Source organism: Chiloscyllium plagiosum, unplaced genomic scaffold (assembly GCF_037043375.1).
Source record: "Chiloscyllium plagiosum isolate Xiang-an unplaced genomic scaffold, Cpla_swu_hap1 HiC_scaffold_15, whole genome shotgun sequence".
NCBI lineage: Eukaryota > Metazoa > Chordata > Chondrichthyes > Orectolobiformes > Hemiscylliidae > Chiloscyllium > Chiloscyllium plagiosum.
In genome coordinates this window covers 33,704,010-33,726,198 of record NW_028270153.1, presented here as the reverse complement: position 1 = coordinate 33,726,198, position 22,189 = coordinate 33,704,010, and the positions used below count along the sequence as shown (strand labels likewise).

At 39.3% G+C, this 22,189-nt stretch overlaps 1 protein-coding gene across 2 annotated transcripts in view; it reads left to right on the top strand.

Annotated features, from left to right (window-relative positions):
* LOC122560140 (phosphoprotein associated with glycosphingolipid-enriched microdomains 1-like) overlaps positions 1–22,189 on the top strand; it is a 113,396-nt gene that overhangs the window by 62,737 nt on the left and 28,470 nt on the right. The window contains exons 3-6 of one of the 2 annotated variants that reach the window (XM_043710433.2): positions 5,601–5,652; positions 6,336–6,423; positions 9,592–10,172; positions 11,437–11,580. In XM_043710433.2, the coding sequence (XP_043566368.1) occupies positions 5,601–5,652; positions 6,336–6,423; positions 9,592–10,172; positions 11,437–11,580 (865 nt within the window). Of the gene's footprint in view, positions 1–5,597; positions 5,653–6,335; positions 6,424–9,591; positions 10,173–11,436; positions 11,581–22,189 lie in introns of both variants that reach the window. The other variant, XM_043710432.2, reaches the window with a different exon arrangement.

Here is a 22,189-nt window from a genome sequence, read left to right as displayed (position 1 = left end):
AGATGTTCCCTAAAGCGCTCTGCTAGGAGGCGCCCAGTCTCCCCAATGTAGAGGAGACCGCATCGGGAGCAACGGATACAATAAATGATATTGGTGGATGTGCAGGTAAAACTTTGATGGATGTGGAAGGCTCCTTTAGGGCCTTGGATGGAGGTGAGGGAGGAGGTGTGGGCGCAGGTTTTACAGTTCCTGCAGTGGCAGGGGAAAGTGCCAGGATGGGAGGGTGGGTCGTAGGGGGGCGTGGACCTGACCAGGTAGTCACGGAGGGAACGGTCTTTGCGGAAGGCGGAGAGGGGTGGGGAGGGAAATATATCCCTGATGTTGGGGTCTGTTTGGAGGTGGCGGAAATGTCGGCGGATGATTTGGTTTATGCGAAGGTTGGTAGGGTGGAAGGTGAGCAGCAGGGGCGTTCTGTCCTTGTTGCGGTTGGAGGGGTTGGGTCTGAGGGCGGAGGTGCGGGATGTGGACGAGATGCGTTCCCCCTGCCACCGCAGGAACTGTAAAACCTGTGCCCACACCTCCTCCTTCACCTCCATCCGAGGCCCTAAAGGAGCCTTCCACATCCATCAAAGTTTTACATGCACATCCACCAATATCATTTATTGTATCCGTTGCTCCCGATGCGGTCTCCTCTACATTGGGGAGACTGGGCGCCTCCTAGCAGAGCGCTTTAGGGAACATCTCCGAGACACCCGCACCAATCAACCAAATCGCCCCGTGGCTCAACATTTCAACTCCCCCTCCCACTCTGCCGAGGATATGGAGGTCCTGGGCCTCCTCCACTGCCGCTCCCTCACCACCAGACGCATGGAAGAAGAACGCCTCATCTTCCGCCTCGGAACACTTCAACCCCAGGGCATCAATGTGGACTTCAACAGTTTCCTCATTTCCCCTTCCCCCACCTCATCCTAGTTTCTAACCTCCAGCAACACGATCCCCTGACTTGTCCGGACTTGTCCGACCTGCCTATCTCCTTTTCCACCTATCCACTCCACCCTCTCCTCCCTGACCTATCACCTTCATCTCCTCCCCCACTGACCTATTGTACTCTATGCTACTCTCTCCCCACCCCCACCCTCCTCTCGCTTATCTCTCCATGCTTCAGGCTCTCTGCCTTTATTCCTGATGAAGGGCTTTTGCCCGAAACGTCGATTTTGCCTGTCCTCGGATGCTGCCTGAATTGCTGTGCTCTTCCAGCACCACTGATCCAGAATCTGGTTTCCAGCATCTGCAGTCATTGTTTTTACTTTATCCAGTGTGTCTTGCCCAAAGGAAGCAATGCTTTTCTGCCAGTTCTCCAGCCAGCTGGTGAGACTCCTACTGCCAAAACTGAATTTCATCCATTGAATCCACATATATCAAAATCATTCTTTGCACGTGAGCCAAAAAGTGGAAATACAAATCTTTTTAAAATATAAAAACTTTATGCAGAAACTTGCCATGATTTCCCAGGTTATAGTGGTGAGAACACTTCACAAAGTAACTGTGAAGTGTTTTAGACTCACTGAGGTTACTACGGTTCTGATATAATGCCAATTCCTTTTGCTATTCTGGATATTTAGTTCAGCATTCTGTTTGTGTGGTTGATGTCTGCTCTTTATCTAATGCTCACACTTACTATTTGATTGGTTGTTATCAAGCCTGCTAAAACTCTTTGATCTTTGATTTCATCTTCAGATACTTTAACTCAGTTTACAAAGTATGTATATATTATATTTCCTATATACTAAACTTGACACTGAGGAATATTAATTTCTAAGAGAGGCAGGTAAATGAGAGATAACTAAGGTACAAAAGCAGTAACATTATTTAAACCAATATTGGTGGTCAACAGCATCAAAAAATGAAATTAAATGATAATCAAAACAGGGCCAAGACAGCAGATTTGTTAAGAAGATAATTGATTTACCTCTAACATTTAGATTTGAATGTGTTCTCTTATTCTTTCTGTCTCTCTTTTTCTCTCCCTCTCTGTTTCCCTTTTAATTTGTGTTTTAATGGCACCAAATTGATAATTTCAAACTAGAAAGGTCAAAAGAATGTCCAAATCCTCTCCTGAAACTGGAACATGTGAAGCTGTATAAAAGGGAATATTTATTTGAATTCAGTCTGTGTTGTGTCAAATGCCTTCATATCCATCTTAAATGTAGTTGCCAGAAATGGATGCAGCATTTCCTGTTGAGGCCAAACAATGCAGCCCTTCAGTCAGCCCTGCCAATGATTTATGCACAGATTCCCCTAGGTCCCTTTGATGTTCCACCTCTTTTTGAATTATGCACTTTTTAGTTCAGATATCACCACAACAACTATGTGAATGAGGGTCAGTTAGCTCATTTCACTGGATAGCTAGTTTGCGATGTAGGATAACACTAGACAGCATGGGTTCAATTCCCACACAGATTGAGGTTACTGTGGAATCTTGCCTTCTTGGCTGTTCCTCTCACCTAAGACATGACGACCCCCAGATTAAACCACAACTGGGCATAACTGAGAGAACAGCCCTATGGTCCTCTGAGACTATGTTGACTTTACCTTTATCCTAATCAAATCCTCTCTCTGCCACCTCATCTAAAAAAACTGAAATAAGTTAGTTAGACACATTTTTGCCTTTAGCTTGATTTCCTTAATTAATTCACATTTGGCCAAGTAATTGATCATTTTTTCTCAAAGCTTTCTCACAATTGAGGATAAAGTGACTGATCTGGAATTACTGGGTACATCCTGTAATGTAATACGTGTGATTGATATGTATTTTAATACCAATTATTTTCAAGTTTAGATTTTTGAAATTTAAACTGGTGGCATATGGGTTTTCTGTGTGTTTAAAGAAGTTTAATGATTAACTCATAAGTATTTATGTAACCATGGTGATTTTTTAAAAAAAAATTGAGAGAGTCTCAAAGAACTAATAGATTTTGTTTACATTCAGAGAGTTTATGAATGTATGAATAATGCAATGAAGTACAACAGGTTTTCTGATGGAAGATACTGGACTCTTAATTTTAAGCAGGAGAGCAACACCCATAGCTTGGAGAGTAACATTTCAATTTTAGTTTCAAGTTAGGGCTGTTACACAGGGCTTTTAGCTAAAGATCAATGTGTAATGCAGTTTCTCCAAAGAAAGGGAGAAGATACTTTAGCTTAGTTTAAAAATAGATTGTGTGAAGGGTCCAAAGAAACTATCAGATTCTCCAAACTGGGCATTGAAGTCACAACTAAATTAAGCCTGATAGAGGTGATAGAAAAGAGATTCTCTTTGCTGTGAGTATTTTAAAGGAGTATTTTGGAGATCTGTAAAGGATTGTTTTCAGATCCATAAAGAATGTTTTAGTGATTAGTAAAGAAGTGTTTTTACCTGTGTTTCAAAATGTTTAAACTTGTGTTATGTGCAACTTTTTCAGTCTATTCTATTTTTACATTCATTTTGTTTGCATAATTAACCATTGTTTTATTCTTAAACCCAAACCCTGTAATAGTGTGTGCTTATGTTTCAGTGGAGAGACCACCTCATTAAAATCTAAAGAAACAAACCATAATCTATCAAACCAGATTTCAGTCTCAGATCTGACTTCACCAAAAATAATATCATTTGGGATCATAAGCCTTACAACCATTTTTTAACAAGGTGTTACATTTACAATGCTCTAATCTCCGAACACCATCGGTATCTGGATGGGGGGAGGGGGAATCAGAGGATTATGGACAGTGTTTCTTCAGTCTCTACCTATATTGTTGTTAGCATCCTCAGATGCATCTTACCTGGCCCTAATGACTTATTAATTTTAAATAACCACTTTTTAAATATAGCGAGTCTCCCCTTTTAACGTTTCTTCACATTGAAATTGTTTCTTTTTAAAATTCTCTTATCTTACTGAAAGTGCCATTGCCCATTTTAAATTTCCTTATTTCTTGGTTGCTTCTGACATTTCACGTCATTCTGCCTCTCACATCATCAAGTGAGCTCATGTCATCACATCTTCAGCAAGGCCCCATGATTGTGCTACTAGTGTTGGTGCCATTGTGCCTGCAGTCGAAGAGTATAATTTTCTGAAAACATTCTCTGCTAATGTACTGAAGGGAGCTGCACTTTCGAGTCGTTCTTTTTAAATTTCTCTGCAGTTTGTACTTATCGCACTAGAAGAACTGTTGTGGCTTTTAAAGAGAATTTTCAGCTGTACTGCCCTCTGAAGTACTTTACCTGTACAGCACAATATTAGGGGAGGTGAAGGCCCAGCGGTATTATTGTTAGACTATTAATTGAGAAACTCAAATAATGTTCTGGGGACTGGGTTCAAATCTCACCACAGCAGATGGTAGAGTTTGAATCCAATAAAATCTGGAATTAAGTTTCTAATGAAATAATTATTGATCGTCAGGGGAAAAATAGATCTGGTTCACAAATGCTCTTTAGGGAACAAAATTGTCATCCTTACCTGATCTGGCCTACATGTAACTCCATTCACATTTGGTTGACTCTTAACTATCCTAACTGCTTGCCCTCATCCTGTGAATGAATTTTTTTAAAAGTTGCAGAACTTTCAAGATTTCTTTGTAAGCAAAGTCAAAGAGTCAGAGATGTACAGCAGAGAAACAAACCCTTCAGTCCAACTTGTCCATGCCACCTGAACATCCCAAATGAATCTAGTCACATTTGCCAGCATTTGGCTCATGTCCCTTTAAACGCTTCCTATTCAAATACCCATCCAGATGCCTTTTAAATGTTGTAATTGTACCAGCCTCCACCACTTCTTCTGGCAGCTCTTTCCATACACTCATCACCCTCGGTGTGTAAAGGCTACCCATTAGATGTCTTTTAAATCATTCCCCTCTCACCCCAAACCTATGGACTTCATATTCTATTATCCTATTCATACCCGTCATGATTTTATAAATCTTTATAAAGTCACCCTCAGCCTCCGACATTGCAGAGAAAACAGCCCCAGTCTATTCAGCCTCTCCTTATAGCTTAAACCTTCCAACCCAGGCAACATCCTTGCATAGATTCTGTTTTCTTCACTGTAAGTTTCCTTGCTGTGTTTTTCAATTTACTTCAGCTAGTAATGTACAATGCTACAAATTATGAAAAACAGTATTTCAACTTTTACATTGGCTTTGGACAAAGACCCTCCTTAAGAACCTGAATCTGGCTTTAACATTTGATTCCTATAGAAAACCATGCTTCACTTAAAGTTGTTACGACTAAAGTTGTGATTTTCAAAAATTCAAACCTAAGTGAGGATACAATACCCTTCCTCGTTTTCAATTTGTAATCCAACCCATTTCTCAAATATTAAGCTTCCTCTCTAAGGACTTTGGCAGCACTTTCTTCATAATAAAGACAGATGCAAAGTGCCTACTTAATCTCTTTGCCATTCCCTCTAGCTCCATGTGCAATTTCCTTTCTTAGGACACTAACATTTTAATAACATTCTACAACTTAAATAGAAGACTTTTGGATCTTCTCATAATTTTGTTGAACAAAGCCCAGTGAGACATTCAAAATGAGTTTGAGGTATTTTGGTATATAAATGAGAGAAACTCGGTAATTCTGAACTTTTTTGCATGTGACCAAACAAATTTATATCTTCTATATTCAGCAGAAACAACAAAGAAAAGAAAGTCAAGATTGACGGTGTGAAGTTAGTTGGTATGGTAAGTACCTTTAACTGTGAAAGTAAGGACTGCAGATGCTGGAGATCAGAGTCTAGATTAGAGTGGTGCTGGAAAAGCACAGCAGGTCAGGCAGCATTCGAGGAGCAGGAAAATCAACGTTTCAGGCAAAAGCCCTTCATCAGGCCATTCCTGCACTTTCCAGCACCACTCTAATCTAGACCTTTAACTGTGAACCCAATAGAAGTATATTGTAAATTGCATTTCTCCAATTTGTTTAACCACAGTTTTATTTTGATAGCTTTTACAGCAACTCAACTCTATTAATGTTTCCCTGAGCTCAAGAGTATAAATATCAGAATCAGTTAGTCTTAATGAGAGTTAGTCCCACCTTATGACACAGTTGAGTACTGTCTTCAAACCTATCCAGAGCAAGGTAGCATGTCTAACTTGCATAATAAACTTTTGTTTCCTCAGAGGACAGTGAATTGCTTCTCTGATCAAAAGCTAGTGGCACTCTGTCCAGAGACAAAATAGTGGGACAAAAAATGGTTTGCAAGACATTGATTGGATGAAAATTAAAACCTAGAGTGATCAGCTCATGAGTTATCCATTTTTGAAGTTAAGCTTTTGTCTCCATCCTAGTTTTAGATATGAAATATGGTAAATAAAACTAATAGGGTAAAAAGGCCAAGTGTATTTTGATTAAACTTTATTGTATTTAGTCCGTAGGGCGCATACAACAGCTTCGACCTGTTAATACACCTGAACTGGGAGTACGCAATCTTAACAGAATGTCTTACCATGGTGAAAGTAAGTAAAATATAAAATGTGTTTTATATAAATGGTATTTCCTTGCATTTTTAAAGTAGAAAGAGGTAAGAGAACAAAGTTAGGAAGAAATGTCAAAACAAAGTTGAACTCTTCATGCTTGAAAGGAGGTGAACTAGAGCAGTACATTCTATGCTCAATAGAATAAAGACACTTAATTCTGAACATTATTTCAAGCTGAATCAAGATTACGAGATAAAGAGACGTGGTTCAGAGCTAATGTCTGGAAGCTGCCCATATACGTGGAGTTGATTTTTTAAAAATTCATTCATGGAAATGGGTATTACTGGTTGGCCCAGCATTTATTGGCCATTCTTAATTGCCTTTGAGAAGGTGGTGGTGCGCTGCCATACATTTGCTGAGGGCACATTCATAATGCCACTAAGGAGGGAGTTCCAGGATTTTTACACAGCAACACTAAAGGAACAACCATCAGGATGATGAGTGTCTTGGTGGGGAATTTGCAGATGGTGGTATACAGCTCTTGTCCTTCTGTTGGTAGAGATTGCAGATTTGGTTGGAAGGTGTGTGTAAGGACCCTGGGGTAATTTCTGTAGTGCACCTTGTGGATGGTACACAATGCTGCCACTGATGGGTGTAGGTGGCAGAAGAAGTGAATGTTTTTGGATGCAGTGTCAATTAAAAAGGGCTGCCTTGGCCTGGATAGTGTCAAGCTTCTTGAGTGTTGATGGAGCTGCACCCATCCAAGCAAGCAGGGAGTATTCAGGTGCACTCCTGACATGGCTTTGTAGATGATGGGCACACCATTCACCTAGAATGATTTACTGTCCAGGGCAGTAAAATAAATTGAAAACAGAGAAGCCATAATATTATTCTATAGGAGGGTTGTAGATTTCTTTAAAGGAATGGATCTAAAGGAGCTAGATTTTCCCCAGCATGGGTAATGGCGAGTTAGTTGGAAAAATAGAACAGAGTTGGGATAATGCAATTCTCGATGATGAGCATGTAGATCCATGTAGATGTATTCCTTTGCTCTCCCTATCAGAGTCCTCCATGTTGCACTGTGTCCAGGGCTAAGCAAAATGGTAATTTGTTGATGATATATATCCAGAATGTTCACATTACGAAAACTGTTATGTTTCTGGTATTTCCCTGCATGGGTCACTTTTCCAATGAAGCAATGGATCCAGCCACAGCAGGAGTCATTGTCATGTGCCTAAGGCACAGAAATATTGAAGAGTAACAGATGTGTCAGCAAGCCCAAGACCAAATGCAACCTTCAGTAGCTGCCCAATAGCTGCCACAGGAAGAGGTCGCAGTTAAAGGTTTCCTTGGGATGTGGAGGAGTTACAGAGAAAGCAGAGTTTATTGTCCTCATTGCCCTATAGCTTTGAGAACTCTCATGATCCTGTCTCATTGCAAGGGTTGGATACCTTACAAAGATGGCTTCATCCTGGAGACAAAGGCTACATTTTGCAAACATGATTGCTGATTCTCTTGCACAAGCCCTAACTAAGGCTCAGTGTAAATGCAATGCTGTCCATTTTTCTACCAAAGCCATGGTGGGGCAGCTGATAGGATTGCTGAACATGAGATTCCAATGCTTGCATTGATCTGTAGGTGGGGGTGGGCATTGCAGTATGATCCAGACCCTATGTGCTACATACCCCTAGCTTGCTATGCTCTGCACAATGGAAGCTGGGAAAGAGAGGATATGGTAGATGCTGAAGGACTGGGGAGCGGCATCAACTTTGAGGAGGAAGATGAGGACATTGAGCAGGAAAAACCTCCCCTTCACCATGATAGAATGCCAATGAGTCGGATGCAACAAGCTAGATTGGACATAATATTAAAGCCCGGTTTCTGTAGATCTGAGTTGGATGTACTGATCGTTCACTGACTGTAAATCTGTTGATGCTTGAAAAGCAAGCAACCCCATTTATCTTTTAGAAGTAATAGGGTTTTTTTTTGTTTTTGTCTTCACCTTGTCAGGTGTTCAATAAAAGTAAATATTTTCAACTGTTCGAAGGCTTTCACCATGTGATGCTTTAACATTGACACAAGATGTTATGTTACATTCGGCATTAGAGAAATAGTAGGACTCCCTTAGACAGGGTTCTAAGATAGTATGGCACTAAGGAGGGGTAGACTTTGTAGCTTGACTCCTGGTGCTCAGTCAGGGATAACGTTAAGTAGCAATACATTTACAAGTGAGAGCTTCTATTTCCAATGATGTCTCACCTGTACACCTTGATGCCCTCAGAAGCAATGCCTTTTCTAATTTCCCCCACACCACACACACTGTGAAGGGCTGACAGCAATTGAGCTGTTGCATGGCTGAACTTTCAAGTATGATACCAGTGGCACAACTCCCAGAAGATCTGGCCAGCGGTGAGTACATCTGCCACTGGGATAGAATGAGACAGACACAATGAGCTGCAGTGCTCACTTAATGAGGTGAGCAGCAAAGAATTGGGTGACATAATATGCTGGAGCTCACAGAGGGAAACCCTCTGGGAAATTCCCCAAAATTGACTCTGAGCTGATATGTTGGTAAAATTCAACCCAATGAGCTAACTGGACTATGTCATCTCAACATAAACTGACTTTGATAGGATGCAATAGTCAATGACAAAATTGAAAGTAAATTCACAGTCAATCAACTTATATATAAGATATATTATTTTATTGATATAGCTCCATCTCCCTTTGCCCTGATTTTAATTTCCTTCACCTGAAAGGATTGAACAGTTACTGTCAAAGACATTTTGGATAAAAACTGGTTATGACTTGGTTTTGGCTGCTTAACCAATGAGTTGGTTCAATTGTCTGTGCTTCCCATCTCCATGTCTACCTTGCCTTTCCCACATGCTCACCCTGTCCCCTTAACCACTAGTCCTGGGACTCTAACTGGTCTGAATCTCCTCTATGAAATTTTTTCCAACATGTTGTTTCATGCTTTGTTTCAAAATTCCACTTTCAAAAATCTCCTCAAAATATTTCTTCAAATTTTGGATACCTACATATACTCTCCTGCCAAAACCCTGCTTGATGTCCCAGTGATAAATTTACTGGACAAGTATCAATAACGTCTGACATAAATTCTTTTCCTAAAAGATTGTAAGAAAGAATTGCTCACGGTATTATGTTTTTGGATATAATAATTTGGTATTATCATTTTGTGAGTAGATGGCCTCAGAAGCTGGTCAGCTAGTATGGATTATCTACATCTACCAGAAGCAGAACATTTAGAGGACAAAGCAGGTGAGGAGGGAAATTCAAGAATTCAACAGACCAGAGAGTTACCCAGACTTCCTGGAAATAATTACAAAGGAGGAAACCTGCCTGCTTTGAGAACAACAGCTGATATGGATTGTATCTATGCCAATGCAGAAAAATATCCTTGTCAGGAGAACTCTATTGAAGACACATTGTATGAAAGTGTTGGAACAAAGCACGAAGTGGATCATAATAATCATCAACATGTTAGGCAATCAAAACCTGAATATAGAGCTAATGAAATGGAAGCATCTTTCATGCCTCAAAGACAACTTGCACAAGGTTTGCAGGAGCCAGCGGGAAACATGGACGCACCAGAATATGCCTCAATTCGAAAAATGAAGAAGAAAGAAAAGACGTTCAATCTGGAGGGTGTACAGGAACAACAACCAAGAACAAATGTAACAAATGGTTGTGTGTTGTTACCAGGACCCAGAAACTATGGGAAACCATTAAGAATTGAAGAAAAACCTACCTTTTTACAGACTAAGGTATATCATTTCTCTCTTTACTTAAAATTACAAATCTGTACTCTTTCACAAATTAATTCATTTTTGTTCAATGTAAATATACAATTATAGACCATGTCAACCTTTCAACGGCGGTACCAAACAAATTGTAAGGTGTCTGGTTGTTTCAAGTTGGAGATATATGATGGCATCAAGATTACTTTAGCAGTCTTGATGTGCACAAACATAGTACACACAATGTAACTGATACTTTGAAAGAAATTGTATTCTCATCCCCAGCCATTGGTCATGGGTGATATATTACACACTCATGTCTTAAAACCATGACATCTAATATCCCAAAGCAACATATTATTGAGTTATCCGCTAAATGTTTACGTCTCTGCTCTCAAAATGGTTTTTCTGCAATAATCCTCAGATAGATATATCAGATTGAATGAATCATATCAAAGGTCTCTGAAATGCAAAAAACATTCCTTTGTCATCTTACTACAGGCTCACCAGGGAATGTGTTTGTCATTTCCATTGCAACTACTTAATTGAACAAATGACAACACCTGTCAGAGGAATTCAGACAATGACGTGGTCTTTTTACATTTGGACTTTCTGCCGTTCTTACTTTTTAAATAACCATTATCCATAACAAACTGGTTACAGTGATGTCTTTTTACTTCACTGAGAAGAAATGTCTTTCTTCCTCAGTTCCTCTATAAAGGGTGAATTGGCTTAAACCTTAACAAATGCTTCATTCAGTATGGAACATGATTTATTTAAAATTCTAAGATAGGGGTACAACTCTATAATGATTAATTAGCAAAAACACATACATCCCTGATGATAGGTTATCAATACTTGAATTTATTCATTCAGCAGATTGAATTTCCATTTGGGAAAACAGTTTTAAGCTTGAACTATAGTGTATGGATCAGCCCAAACAGAACAATTTGCCTATTCTCCTACTAACACATAGTTATGTGTATACTGCCAGGTTGTAAGTAAGATGCATTTTTAGAAATGGCCAAGAGGAAATGTTTGCCTTCTGTATTTCGGAATTAGAACATCTTCTTGAATCTATTGCATTAAAACAGACAATGAAGATTATAAAACACAAAAACTAAATTGTGTAGTTCTAAATTAAAATGTGTTTATATTTTATCACTTCTTTATGGTTTAAAATGCAAGCTTATTTGCAAATCTCATTTTTCCCCCCTTCTGGCATAATGCCTTTCTTGTTAAAATGGTAATCAGATGTTGACAACATCCTTTAATCTGTTTCACATTCCAGAATCACAGTTCTGCGATACAAGGCAGCCTGAAATCTATCACAGAGTGTGAAGCAACAAAATCTCGAAAAGAATGTAGGGAGGAGAGAATTCCATGCGCCAATCTAACTGAAGGATGGCCAAATGCTGATAATGCCTGGTTTAAGGTATGTGCACACTTAAGACAAGAACCTTTTAAGGAGCATTGCTGATCAGTTAGAATTGGCTGAACTAAACAGTACAATGCCCTTACTTTTATAATGAAATTCAATTTTCTTTAAATTTCATGTGCAGCCAATTATGGTTTACTGCTTGTTACAATTTGATTTATTTCTTGTCATACTTTGTCATTTAGAAAATTTGATGAGTAACAGAAGTTGTGAAGCAGCAGCAGAATGATCACCAGCCCATTCTGTTATCCACCATTACATATTTGATCAGTTTGGAAACAACAGTCAAACAGTTAATTTCTCAAAATAAAATTTAAATAGTGCATGAATCTTTAATACACCATTTGTCAGTCATCCCAATGAAAAAAAATGAATCCATTTTCTTTAAATTGCCTCGGCTAATATATTGATCAGAAGACTATTAAATGAACGTCATTAGGTGTCTTTTGCCAATTAGATTGTACAGTTTCTAACTACTTAAAGAACATAATCTTTATTTATTAATATTTTGTTAGTTAGATACAGAAGATTGAATATTCTAAGTCCAAGTTGCCAGCTGGGAAATCAGAGAATTATGGGATTTCTATCTTTGCTTTCCACCCAATCATAGTGAGATTGCCAGAGGGGAGAAATGAGAAAGTGAAATGCACTGACAGCAGATGAGGAACTCCAGGAATCTAGAATCAAAGGAATATCCGGATTCACCTGTAAACAAGGGGTGACTACAAATGTCCATAGAAGATTTGTAAATAAGGACAAGTATGAGGTGGTGCTTCAGCAAGTGATGGATTAACATTGGAAATAATTGTGTTATTATGGTATAATGGGACAGCATTCAAAACAGCAGATGGAAAGGGTGCTCAGTGACATTGCTTAAAAAGTGGGGCATCAGTTAAAAGAACCTGAAGAGTAACAGCAGAAGGATCCCATTAGAAGTACACAAGGAGTGAAAGTGAAGAAATACCATTTTAATAAAGCACATAGGGATAAAGCAGTGGGACACCATTCAAAGGGATATGGGGAAAAGGAGTGGCCACCTTTAAAACATTCTGGCCAAACTGTGACTCCAGAGTCGATGGACAGCATTCTAAGAAAGCCAACATGTGATGTCACAGAGAAACACATTAGTGATTAGTTGGTGACCATATTTTTAATTTACCTTCTGAAACTCAGGTTATTTATTAATAATTCTAAGGTTTTATTGATGGTAAAGTTTACTCTGATAAATTAATCAACACATAATATGGATAGCGGGCCAGGTGATGTGTTGTAGCTGTAACATGTTGGGGTTATTGGATACCAGTATGAGGCAAGGTAGTCATATGTAACCATGATACTGCAATAATATGTACAATTAATCCAGATATAAATTGAGCAAGTCAGATTGGCAAAAATTGATAGCCTGGAAAAGGAAATAATAGATTTAGAACAATTTCTTAGTGCAGCTTGTTCAGCACCAATGACTGCAGGTTATTCTAGACCTAGTATTGTGTATTGAGACAAGATTAATCAATAACCTCATGATAAGGACCTCTGGGCAAGAGCAATCATAATGTTAGAAATTCACATTAAGATTGAGATGAGAAGTGTGGATCTAGGGTAGTATTTTAAACCTAAATAAAGATTTAGGTAAGGCTATGGAGTAGAATTGGCAATGATGAACAAGGAAACCAGGTTAAAAGGTAAAATAATAGAAATATAGTGGCAAAAGAAATACAGTAACAGACCTTTTAAGAAGGTACGCATACACCTCAGCAAAGATTTGGCCTAGTGAAAGAAAGTCTGTAGAAGAATGCTTCTTCTATGGCTAAATAAAGAAGTTAACAATAATATCAAATGGAAAGAAACACTACACAAATCTAAGAAAGTTATTGTTCGGTCTGACGATCGGATAGATTTTAAGAAAAGAATGACAAAGGAAAGGGAGAGAGAAATTAGAGTATGAGAGAAAACTAGTTAGAAGTATAAAAATAGATAGCAAGCGTTTCTGGAAGTATTAAAATTGCTGGAGAAACTCAGCAAGTTTGGCAGCATTTGCGCAGAGAAAAGTGAATGTTATGAGGCCAATGTGACTCTTCTGGTTTTAAAGAAGAGTCATGTTGGACTTGAAATGTTAACTACTTCTTTCTTCACAGATGCTGCCAGGCCTGCTGTTTCTCTCCAGCAATTTCTGTTTTTATGCCTAAAACATGTATTGCTTCTGTGGAGATTGAATCTGGGAAGTTAATTACGGAAAACCAGGAAATGGTGCAAGTGTTACATTGGTATTTTGTGGCTGTTTTGAGTGTAGACAATTTAGAAAACTTCTCCGAAGTACTTGAAACTCAAGAGGTGAATTGAAGGCAAGAATTTAAAATAAATATCATGACCAGAAAATACAGTACTGGGAAAACTGTTGGAGGTATAGGCTGACTAGTTCTGGGGATTAAATTCCATACAGTATGGAAACAGGCCCTTCAGCTTAACAAGCCCACACCAACCCTCCTAGGAGTAACCCAGCCAGACCCATTACCCTACATTTACGCCTGACTAATGCACCTAACACTATGGGAAACTTAGCATGGTCAATTCACCTGACCTACACATCTTTGGATTGTGGGAGGAAACTGGAGCACCCAAAGGAAACCCATGCAGATACAGGGAGAATGTGCAAACTCCACACAGACAGTTGCCTGAGGTGGGAATCAAACCCAGACCTCTGGCGCAGTGAAGCAGCAGTACTAACTACTGAGCCACCGTGCCACCCAATGGCTTGATGAGAAGTTGATAGTTACCATCCTCTGGTCTCAAATGTAGTGTCTACAGAGACAGTCCTCCTAAATTTCTTAATTCCAGAAGAGTGGCAGCAGATTGGAAATTAATAAATCCAATAACTTAGTTCAGGAAAGGAGATTGAAAGCCAGAGACTATGAGTCAATGAACGTACGACCCACTAAAGAAATTTGTGTAAATCCATTATTAAGGAGGTTATAGAAGGATATTTTTAAAAAATGGAGCGGAACCAAGCAGAGTCAATATAGTTTTGTGAAAGAAGAATTGTGTTCAACTAATTTATTGAAGTTCATTGCGGAATAACAAGTTATCTAGATAAAGGAGAACCTTTAGATGGGTATACTTGGATTTCCAAAATGGCATCTGATAAAGTGCCTCATCAAAGTTTACTGCATGAAATCATGGGTATATGAATGATTAGTTCACAGGTAGCAAAATAGGGATAAATGGGTATTTTTTTAGTTAGGAGACTCTATGAAGGGGAGTACCTCAGGAATTAGAGCTGTGGCATCAACTATTTACAATCTATACTGATGGCTTGGATGAAGGATCTGAAGGTTTGGTAGCTAAGTGTGTCAGTGACACCAATATAGGTAGGAAAATAAGTTTTCAAGAGGAGGTAATGAACCTATAAAGCAATATAGATCAGTTAAGTAAGTGGTCAAAAGTTTTGGCAGATATAATGTAGAAAATATCATGAAATTGTGCATTCAAGAAGGAAGAATAGAAAGGCAGCGTACTATTTAAGTCTGAAAAACTGCAGAACTCAGTGATACAAAAGCATTTGGATATCTTAGTACATAAGCCACAAAAAGATACTTTGCGAGTACAGCAAGTGATTAGGAGGCAAATGGAATGTTGTTTATTGCAAGTGGAAGGGATTTTAAAACAAAGGTTTCCTGCAGCTTTACAGGGTCTTGGTGAGACCATATCTGGTGTCCTGTGCAGAATTTTGATCAACTTATTTTAAAAAATGACGTTGCTGGAGGAGAAGGTTTCATGTGCCTCATTCCTAGGATAAAGAGCTTATCATATGAAGAAAAGTTGAACAGTTTTGGCCTAAATCCATTCGTGTTTTGAAGAATGAGGCAGTTTTATTCAACCATATAAGATCTTGAGGGAACTTGAGAGAGTCAATGTAGTGAGGATCTTTCATCTTTCGGGAGAGACTAGAACTAGGGAACACAGTTTAAAAGTATTAGGTCTCCCCTTAAACATGAATACAAGGAGGTTCACAAAACTATATTATTATGTCTGAAGAATTTTGTCACCTAGATAGCTGTAAAGGCTAGGTCATTGAATGTAGTTAAGGTAGGTAAGTGGGACAGATTTTTGATTGTGGGAGATTGACAAGAAAGTGGAGTTGAAAACACAATCAGATCAGCCATGGTATGATTTTATTGAATGGCAGAGTAGAGTCAAAGTGCTAAGCTCCTGCACCTTAGTCCATTTCTGTTCCTATGTTATTGCATTATAAAGAGCATTTACCAGTATTAATACATCAGTAGCCCAGAACATTATGGACTGAGAATGTATGCACAGTTTTGAGTAGGATGCAAAAGGACTATGCTAAGGAAGAGAAAGTGAACCTTCCAAGAGTCCACAGTAACTTGGCAGTATTACCAACTGGCTTGTTTGTTTAGCCAATTGTTTTTTGCAATTTTGCTTCACACATCTTCTGGCAGCTAGCAAATGGAGGAATAAGTTATTAATTTCCAGGTTGAAGTGAGCAGTGAAACAAAAGGAAGAATCGTAAAGAACTTGTAAATGAAGTTCTTAGTGTTGTTCCCAAAGTTGTTTAGATATTAATAAAGAAAGGAAATGCCAGAAATAAATGGTTACGGAAGATATGGAACAGTTTGAAGGCCTAAAAGTCAAATAGCAAACATTAGAGTTCGTAATGAAATTAAATAGCAACTGAAGAGGATTAGTAACTTTGAAACTGGTGGTTTTTGTGAGAAACCAGAGTAAATGATTGAAAAATGAAGAGATCATTAGTAAAAAGTAGAGTATTAATGGTTGTAATCAGACTCAAAGAACAGATTCTGCCAAGGGAGAGCTGAAATTTTGCTGGTTAAGGAAAGAGTTGATGTTACCTATAATCCAAGCCTTCCATTTACATTAAATTTACTTAAAGAACTAAACCACAGTCATTTCTCATCAAAGGTTTAATATTGAAGACTTAAAAATAGTAAAGAAATATAGGTATTGACTTTCTGGAACTTTCTGTCTCAATGCTCTTACGACAGTTCTGCATTTGTTCCCAGTTTAGCAATGGTATGACAATCTAATGGAGAACTGCTGATCCTTCTTGATAGGAATGAAGCTGCTGGGCAGTGTTTGAGTTGGATAGATGACAAAGATATGACCTGAAACCTCCTTTCTCAGAGTTCATACTGATGTTAACACAGTTTCAATTTAGGACATCAATTCCTGTGTTGTGCACGAGGTCAACTGATTTATGGGTTTTCCTTACCCTGAAAATCCGAGACATGTTATGGTTTCAAAATTCCACAGCAAACATTAAACTCTAATTATAGGACATGTGAAAGCACCAGTGAAAGTGTGAATGTGGGACGTGTGAACATATAGAGTGATACCAACCTAAGCAACTTCTGAGATATAATCAAATGCCCAGCCTGTGTGCATTTTAAGTATTCTATATTTATTTAAAATACCAAAGGATATTTTTATTGCTGGAATACAGCTGTTGTAAAATGTATTTGACAACTCTGAGTAATAATTTAGGGGGAGGGGGATCTTTGCAGCAGCAACAATTACTTGTGATTGTGAAGCTATACGGATTCTAATACAGCATTGTATCGTTGCTATAAATAAACTTTGGCCTGTCTTTTTAAGAGTTCAAGTTTGAGGAACAGTAAACTGAAAAGAAAATAACATGACTTTGACTTTAGTCAGCCCAATATTAGAAACCAAATTCACCCACTTCAATTAGAGCCTGGTTGTTTCCTTGTTTCCTTCCAAGGTAATTCTTTTGCAATAGCTACTTAGTGACAGATAAAAAGCTTCTTTGGCCTGGGTGCTACGGGTGAATAGTCCTCCAGGACAGGACAAAGAGCAGGGAAATACCAACATGGTGTGTGTGTGTGTGTGCATAGAGTGGTATGGTGTTGTTGATCGTGGGAGAGGGTACCCTTGTTCTCCTTGTCTGACAGCAGCCCAAGCAATGAGAGCAATATGATTTCACAATTGACATTGACGTCTGCCCATCAAGCAGCAGAAGTGGGGAGAGGCCCTTAATTGGTCATTAAATGGCCCACAAACAGGCAGGCCACCAACATCTCACATGTTGTATTTAAGATGGCAGCAAGGTGAGAAGAAGAAGAAATGGCAATACTAACATATGAACGTTCGAATGAGGAGCTGAAGTAGGCCATTCAGCCCTTCAAGTCTACTTGTGTTTGTGTTCCAAATTCCCATCCATCCCCGATAATGTTTGATTCCCCTGCTTAAAAATATTCAACGACTCTGCCTCCACCATCTTCTGAGGTAGAAAGTGTCATATTAGAAAGTTTTATATAAGAAAGTTTCATATAGAACATTTCCTATGCATACAACCCTCTGAGAGAGAGAAAAGAATTCCCTTCCCTCATGGAAAGAAAGGACCACTCCCTGATTTGCAACAGTAAACATCTGCTTCACGCCCATTTTGTCAAGATGATTCAAAATAAGTATGTAAGTTAGCTCACTGAGCTGAAGGTTTGTTTTCAGTCATTCCGTCACCATGACTAGGTAACATCATCAGTGAGAGTCTCCATGAAGCGCTGGTGGTTCGCTCTCCCTCTCCCTCTCCCTCTCCCTCTCCCTCTCCCTCTCCCTCTCCCTCTCCCTCTCCCTCTCCCTCTCCCTCTCCCTCTCCCTCTCCCTATATATATATGTCTTGGTTTCTTAAGATAGGTGATGTCTTCTCCAGTTCTTCTTTACAAGGGAAGGTGAATGGGATTTAAATCGATGCATTTATTGATGAAGTTCTGGTTGGAATGCTACTCCTGTAAGGATTCTCATGAGTATCTTTGTTTCGCATGTCCTGGGATGTATGTGTTGTCCCAGTCAAAGTGGTGTCCTTCTTTGTTTGTATGTATGGAAACTAGTGATAGTGGATCCTGTCTTTTGGTGGCCAGTTGGTGTTCATGTATCCTGGTGGCACGTTTCCTGTTTGTTTGTCCGATATAGTGTTTTTTACAGTTCTTGCATGGTATCTTGTAAATGATGTTAGTTTTGCTGGTAGTATATAATGGATCCTTTAGGTTATCAGTCGCTGTTTAAGTGTATTGGTAGCTTTGTGGGCTACCATGATGGGCAGCACGGTGGCACAGTGGTTAGCACTGCTGCCTCACAGCACCAGAGACCTTGGTTCAAATCTCCGCCTCAGGCAACTGTCTGTGTGGAGTTTGCACATTCTCCCCTTGTCTGCGTGCGTTTCCTCTGGGTGCTCTGGTTTCCTCAAAAATGTGCAGGTTAGGTGAATTGGCCATGCTAAATTCCGCATAGTGTTAGGTGAAGGGGTAAATGGAGGGGAATGGGTCTGGGTGGGTTGCTCTTCAGAGGGTCGGTGGACTTGTTGGGCCGAAGGGCCTGTTTCCACACTGTAAGTAATCTAATCGAAAATGATGCCAAGGGGTCTGAGTAGTCTGGAAATCATTTCTGATATTTTTGATGGAAGGTAATGTGGCTATAGTTTTTACATGCTTGTTTGGGTTTGTTTCTGAGGAATAGGAGGATTGTATATATTGGATACCCGTTTTTCTTGAATACATTGTATATTACAAGATATCATGCAAGAACTGCAAAAAACACTGCATCGGACAAACGAGCAGGAAACCTGTCGCCAGGATACATGAACACAAACTAGCCACTAAAAGACACAACCCACTATACTAGTTTACATACATATAGACAAAGAATGACACCATTTTGACTGGGACAACACACACATCCTAGATCAGGTGAAATAAAGATATGCACAAGAATTTTTAGAGGCATGGCGTTCTAACCAGAACTCCATCAATTAACACATGGACTTAGATTCCATCTACCTTCCCTTGAAAAAAGAACCAGAAATGACATCACCCATCTTAAGAAACCAAGACCTATAAATAGAGAGGCAGGACATACCAGGAGCGCTTCACTGGAGACTCTCACCGGTGATGTTACCTAGTCATGGTGACAAAACACCTGAAAACAAACCTTCCAGCTCAGCGAGCTAACTTACATACTTATCAACAACCTGAGCTATAAGCTGAAAAATGTGTTGCTGGAAAAGTGCAGCAGGTCAGGCAGCATCCAAGGAGCAGGAGAATCGATGTTTCGGGCATAAGCCGTTCTGATCTCCAGCATCTGCAGTCCTTACTTTCTCCAACCTAAGCTATAAGTCTTCTCAAAATTTGCATGATTCAAAATGTTATAAAATTAAATAAAATCACTCCTTACTCTTCTAACCTGTACTGAAAACAGGCCCAGCATGTCCAAATTTCCGCATGAGACAACCTTCTCAGTCCAGGTGTTAGCCTAGTAAACCTCCATTGAACTCCATCCAATATAGTTGCATCCTTTCTTAAGTAAGGAGAGATGAAAATCCACTGCTTTTTGTCTCACACTTGTCAGACCTGAAAGAGTGGATGTCATTATGACAATGTATTTATCCTGTATAAAATGGTGTCTCCATTTTCAAAATCGTTTCATGCAAAACAAGACGTTTCAACTTCTTGTCCCCTTTTTGAGAACATTTCACTTTTGTACTGCCAGGCAATATTTGTACTGTCAGACCAAAACTACACGATGTGTCCAATTTGATGACCCCACCTTACCCTGCTGTCTGCCATTCTACAATAAAATCTAGTCGCAGCTTATTTTTGGAATTATTTAGTTAGATAATGGAAAGTAGTGGATTTTCAAATAATTAAAAAGTGCAAACTGTAAATTTGGGAATTTCAAAGCCTATTGATTCATGGTGGACTTTTTACATTATGTTTCTCAGCAGTTCACTGGTGTGTTGATGTTTAAAAATTAAACTTAGGTAATTGGTTAGAATGAGAGGTGTCCTTGATCACATATCTGTATTATCTTTTGGATGCAGATCAATGTCGGTTGATTTGATAATAATTTAATCTCCGATTCAAATGGCATGTAGATTTAATTTGAAGTAACATTACTGCTCTCCATATCTAGATAGCTATTTATAGAATTTAGATGAAGTGACTCACATTTGTATTTTTTAAGGCATTGGTATATGGTAATGTTACTACAATAGTAATCTAGAACTGCAGGTTCCTATCCTGGAGTTACAGGTTCAAAGTCCCATCATGGCAGATGATGAAATTTGAATTCAGTAAAAATCTGGAATAAAGAAAAATCTAGTCTAACCTGCTCAAAATATATTCAGAAGAGAACCTATACCTTAACGTTTTCTGTCAAGGTTCAGAACTAAAATGTGAAAGGAACTATAACGTTCAGCAGCTCACGGTCCATCAGCTCACTGATCTGTCATCAGAGCTAAGAGATGTGTGAGAGGCAACATCACTGCAGTTCCAATCATGCTACATTGGTCAGTGCAATGAATTGATATACACTGATTACGCTTGAGCTGTCTGATAAAGATGCCTAGCAATTGTGTGTGACGGTCCTCTGCATGACAACCATACACTGATAACTCACTCTCCTGTGCGAATGAAGCATTGCACAGACAGTGGTATATACTGTGGCAGAGTGCAGTAAATCATTCTTTCTCTTGCAGTAGTGGAACCATGTTCTCTTGAGCCACCAACAAACACTGACCTCCACAGCCACTTCTGTCTGGGCTACCTTCATTGGTCAGGATGAGCTTATATTGCCTTCTAATTCATAGGAGAAAAAGCTTTGTTTCTCTCCTGGTCAGCCTTCAGAAGAATTTCTAATGGATGCTACTTTTTGCCTGGTCTGACATCTCCAGGTGGGCTCCATCAGCAGAAGTCAAGTGATACTCCTGGATTACTGAGAGTAAAATGCTGTCAAGTGCCTTTTGCATATGAAACCTGGATTAGGGTCATGGTGTGCCTGTCTTTGGTAATTGGTAATTTACCTACATATGCATAATCAATGAGGTGAGAGAAATGATGCAAGAAAACCAAACTTGCCTCCAAACAGAGGTACATCCTACTCCTCAGTCTCCACACCTAGCCACCAAAACAACAGAATTCCACCCACAGTTACAACAACAGTAATAAGGTCCATTTCATACGAATTTCTCTACCCTGTCTTGAAGTTCCAATCACAATTCATGATTCACCACTTGTGCCATCAAACTACTTTCAGTGGCAAAAGCCTTAAATATCAGATCACAAGAAGCCACAAAATCCAAATGAGGATTCACCATTACACCCTCCCTTGCCTCATTACATCTTTCTTCACAGCATAAATCATATTCAGTACCTTCATGGGCTCAAGTGTTGTGACATGGAGGTCGAATCCCTCTGTTAATTAAAATCAAGCACCCAGAAAACCCCACCTCACCTCGTAAGCCATTAAAATGTGAATAAGTAACATAGGACTCCTAAATTCCACTATTTAAAGAAAAGCAACAATTTATTTTCTTAACAGGTGGCACAGTGGTTAGCACTGCTGCCTCACAGCACCAGAGACCCAGGTTCAATTCCCGCCTCAGGCAACTGTCTGTGTGGAGTTTGCACATTCTCCCCGTGTCTGTGTGGGTTCCTCCGGGTGCTCCGGTTTCCTCCCAGACAGTCCAAAAATGTGCAGGTTAGGTGAATTGGCCATGCTAAATTGCCCGTAGTGTTAGGTGAAGGGGTAAATGTAGGGGAATGGGTCTGGGTGGGTT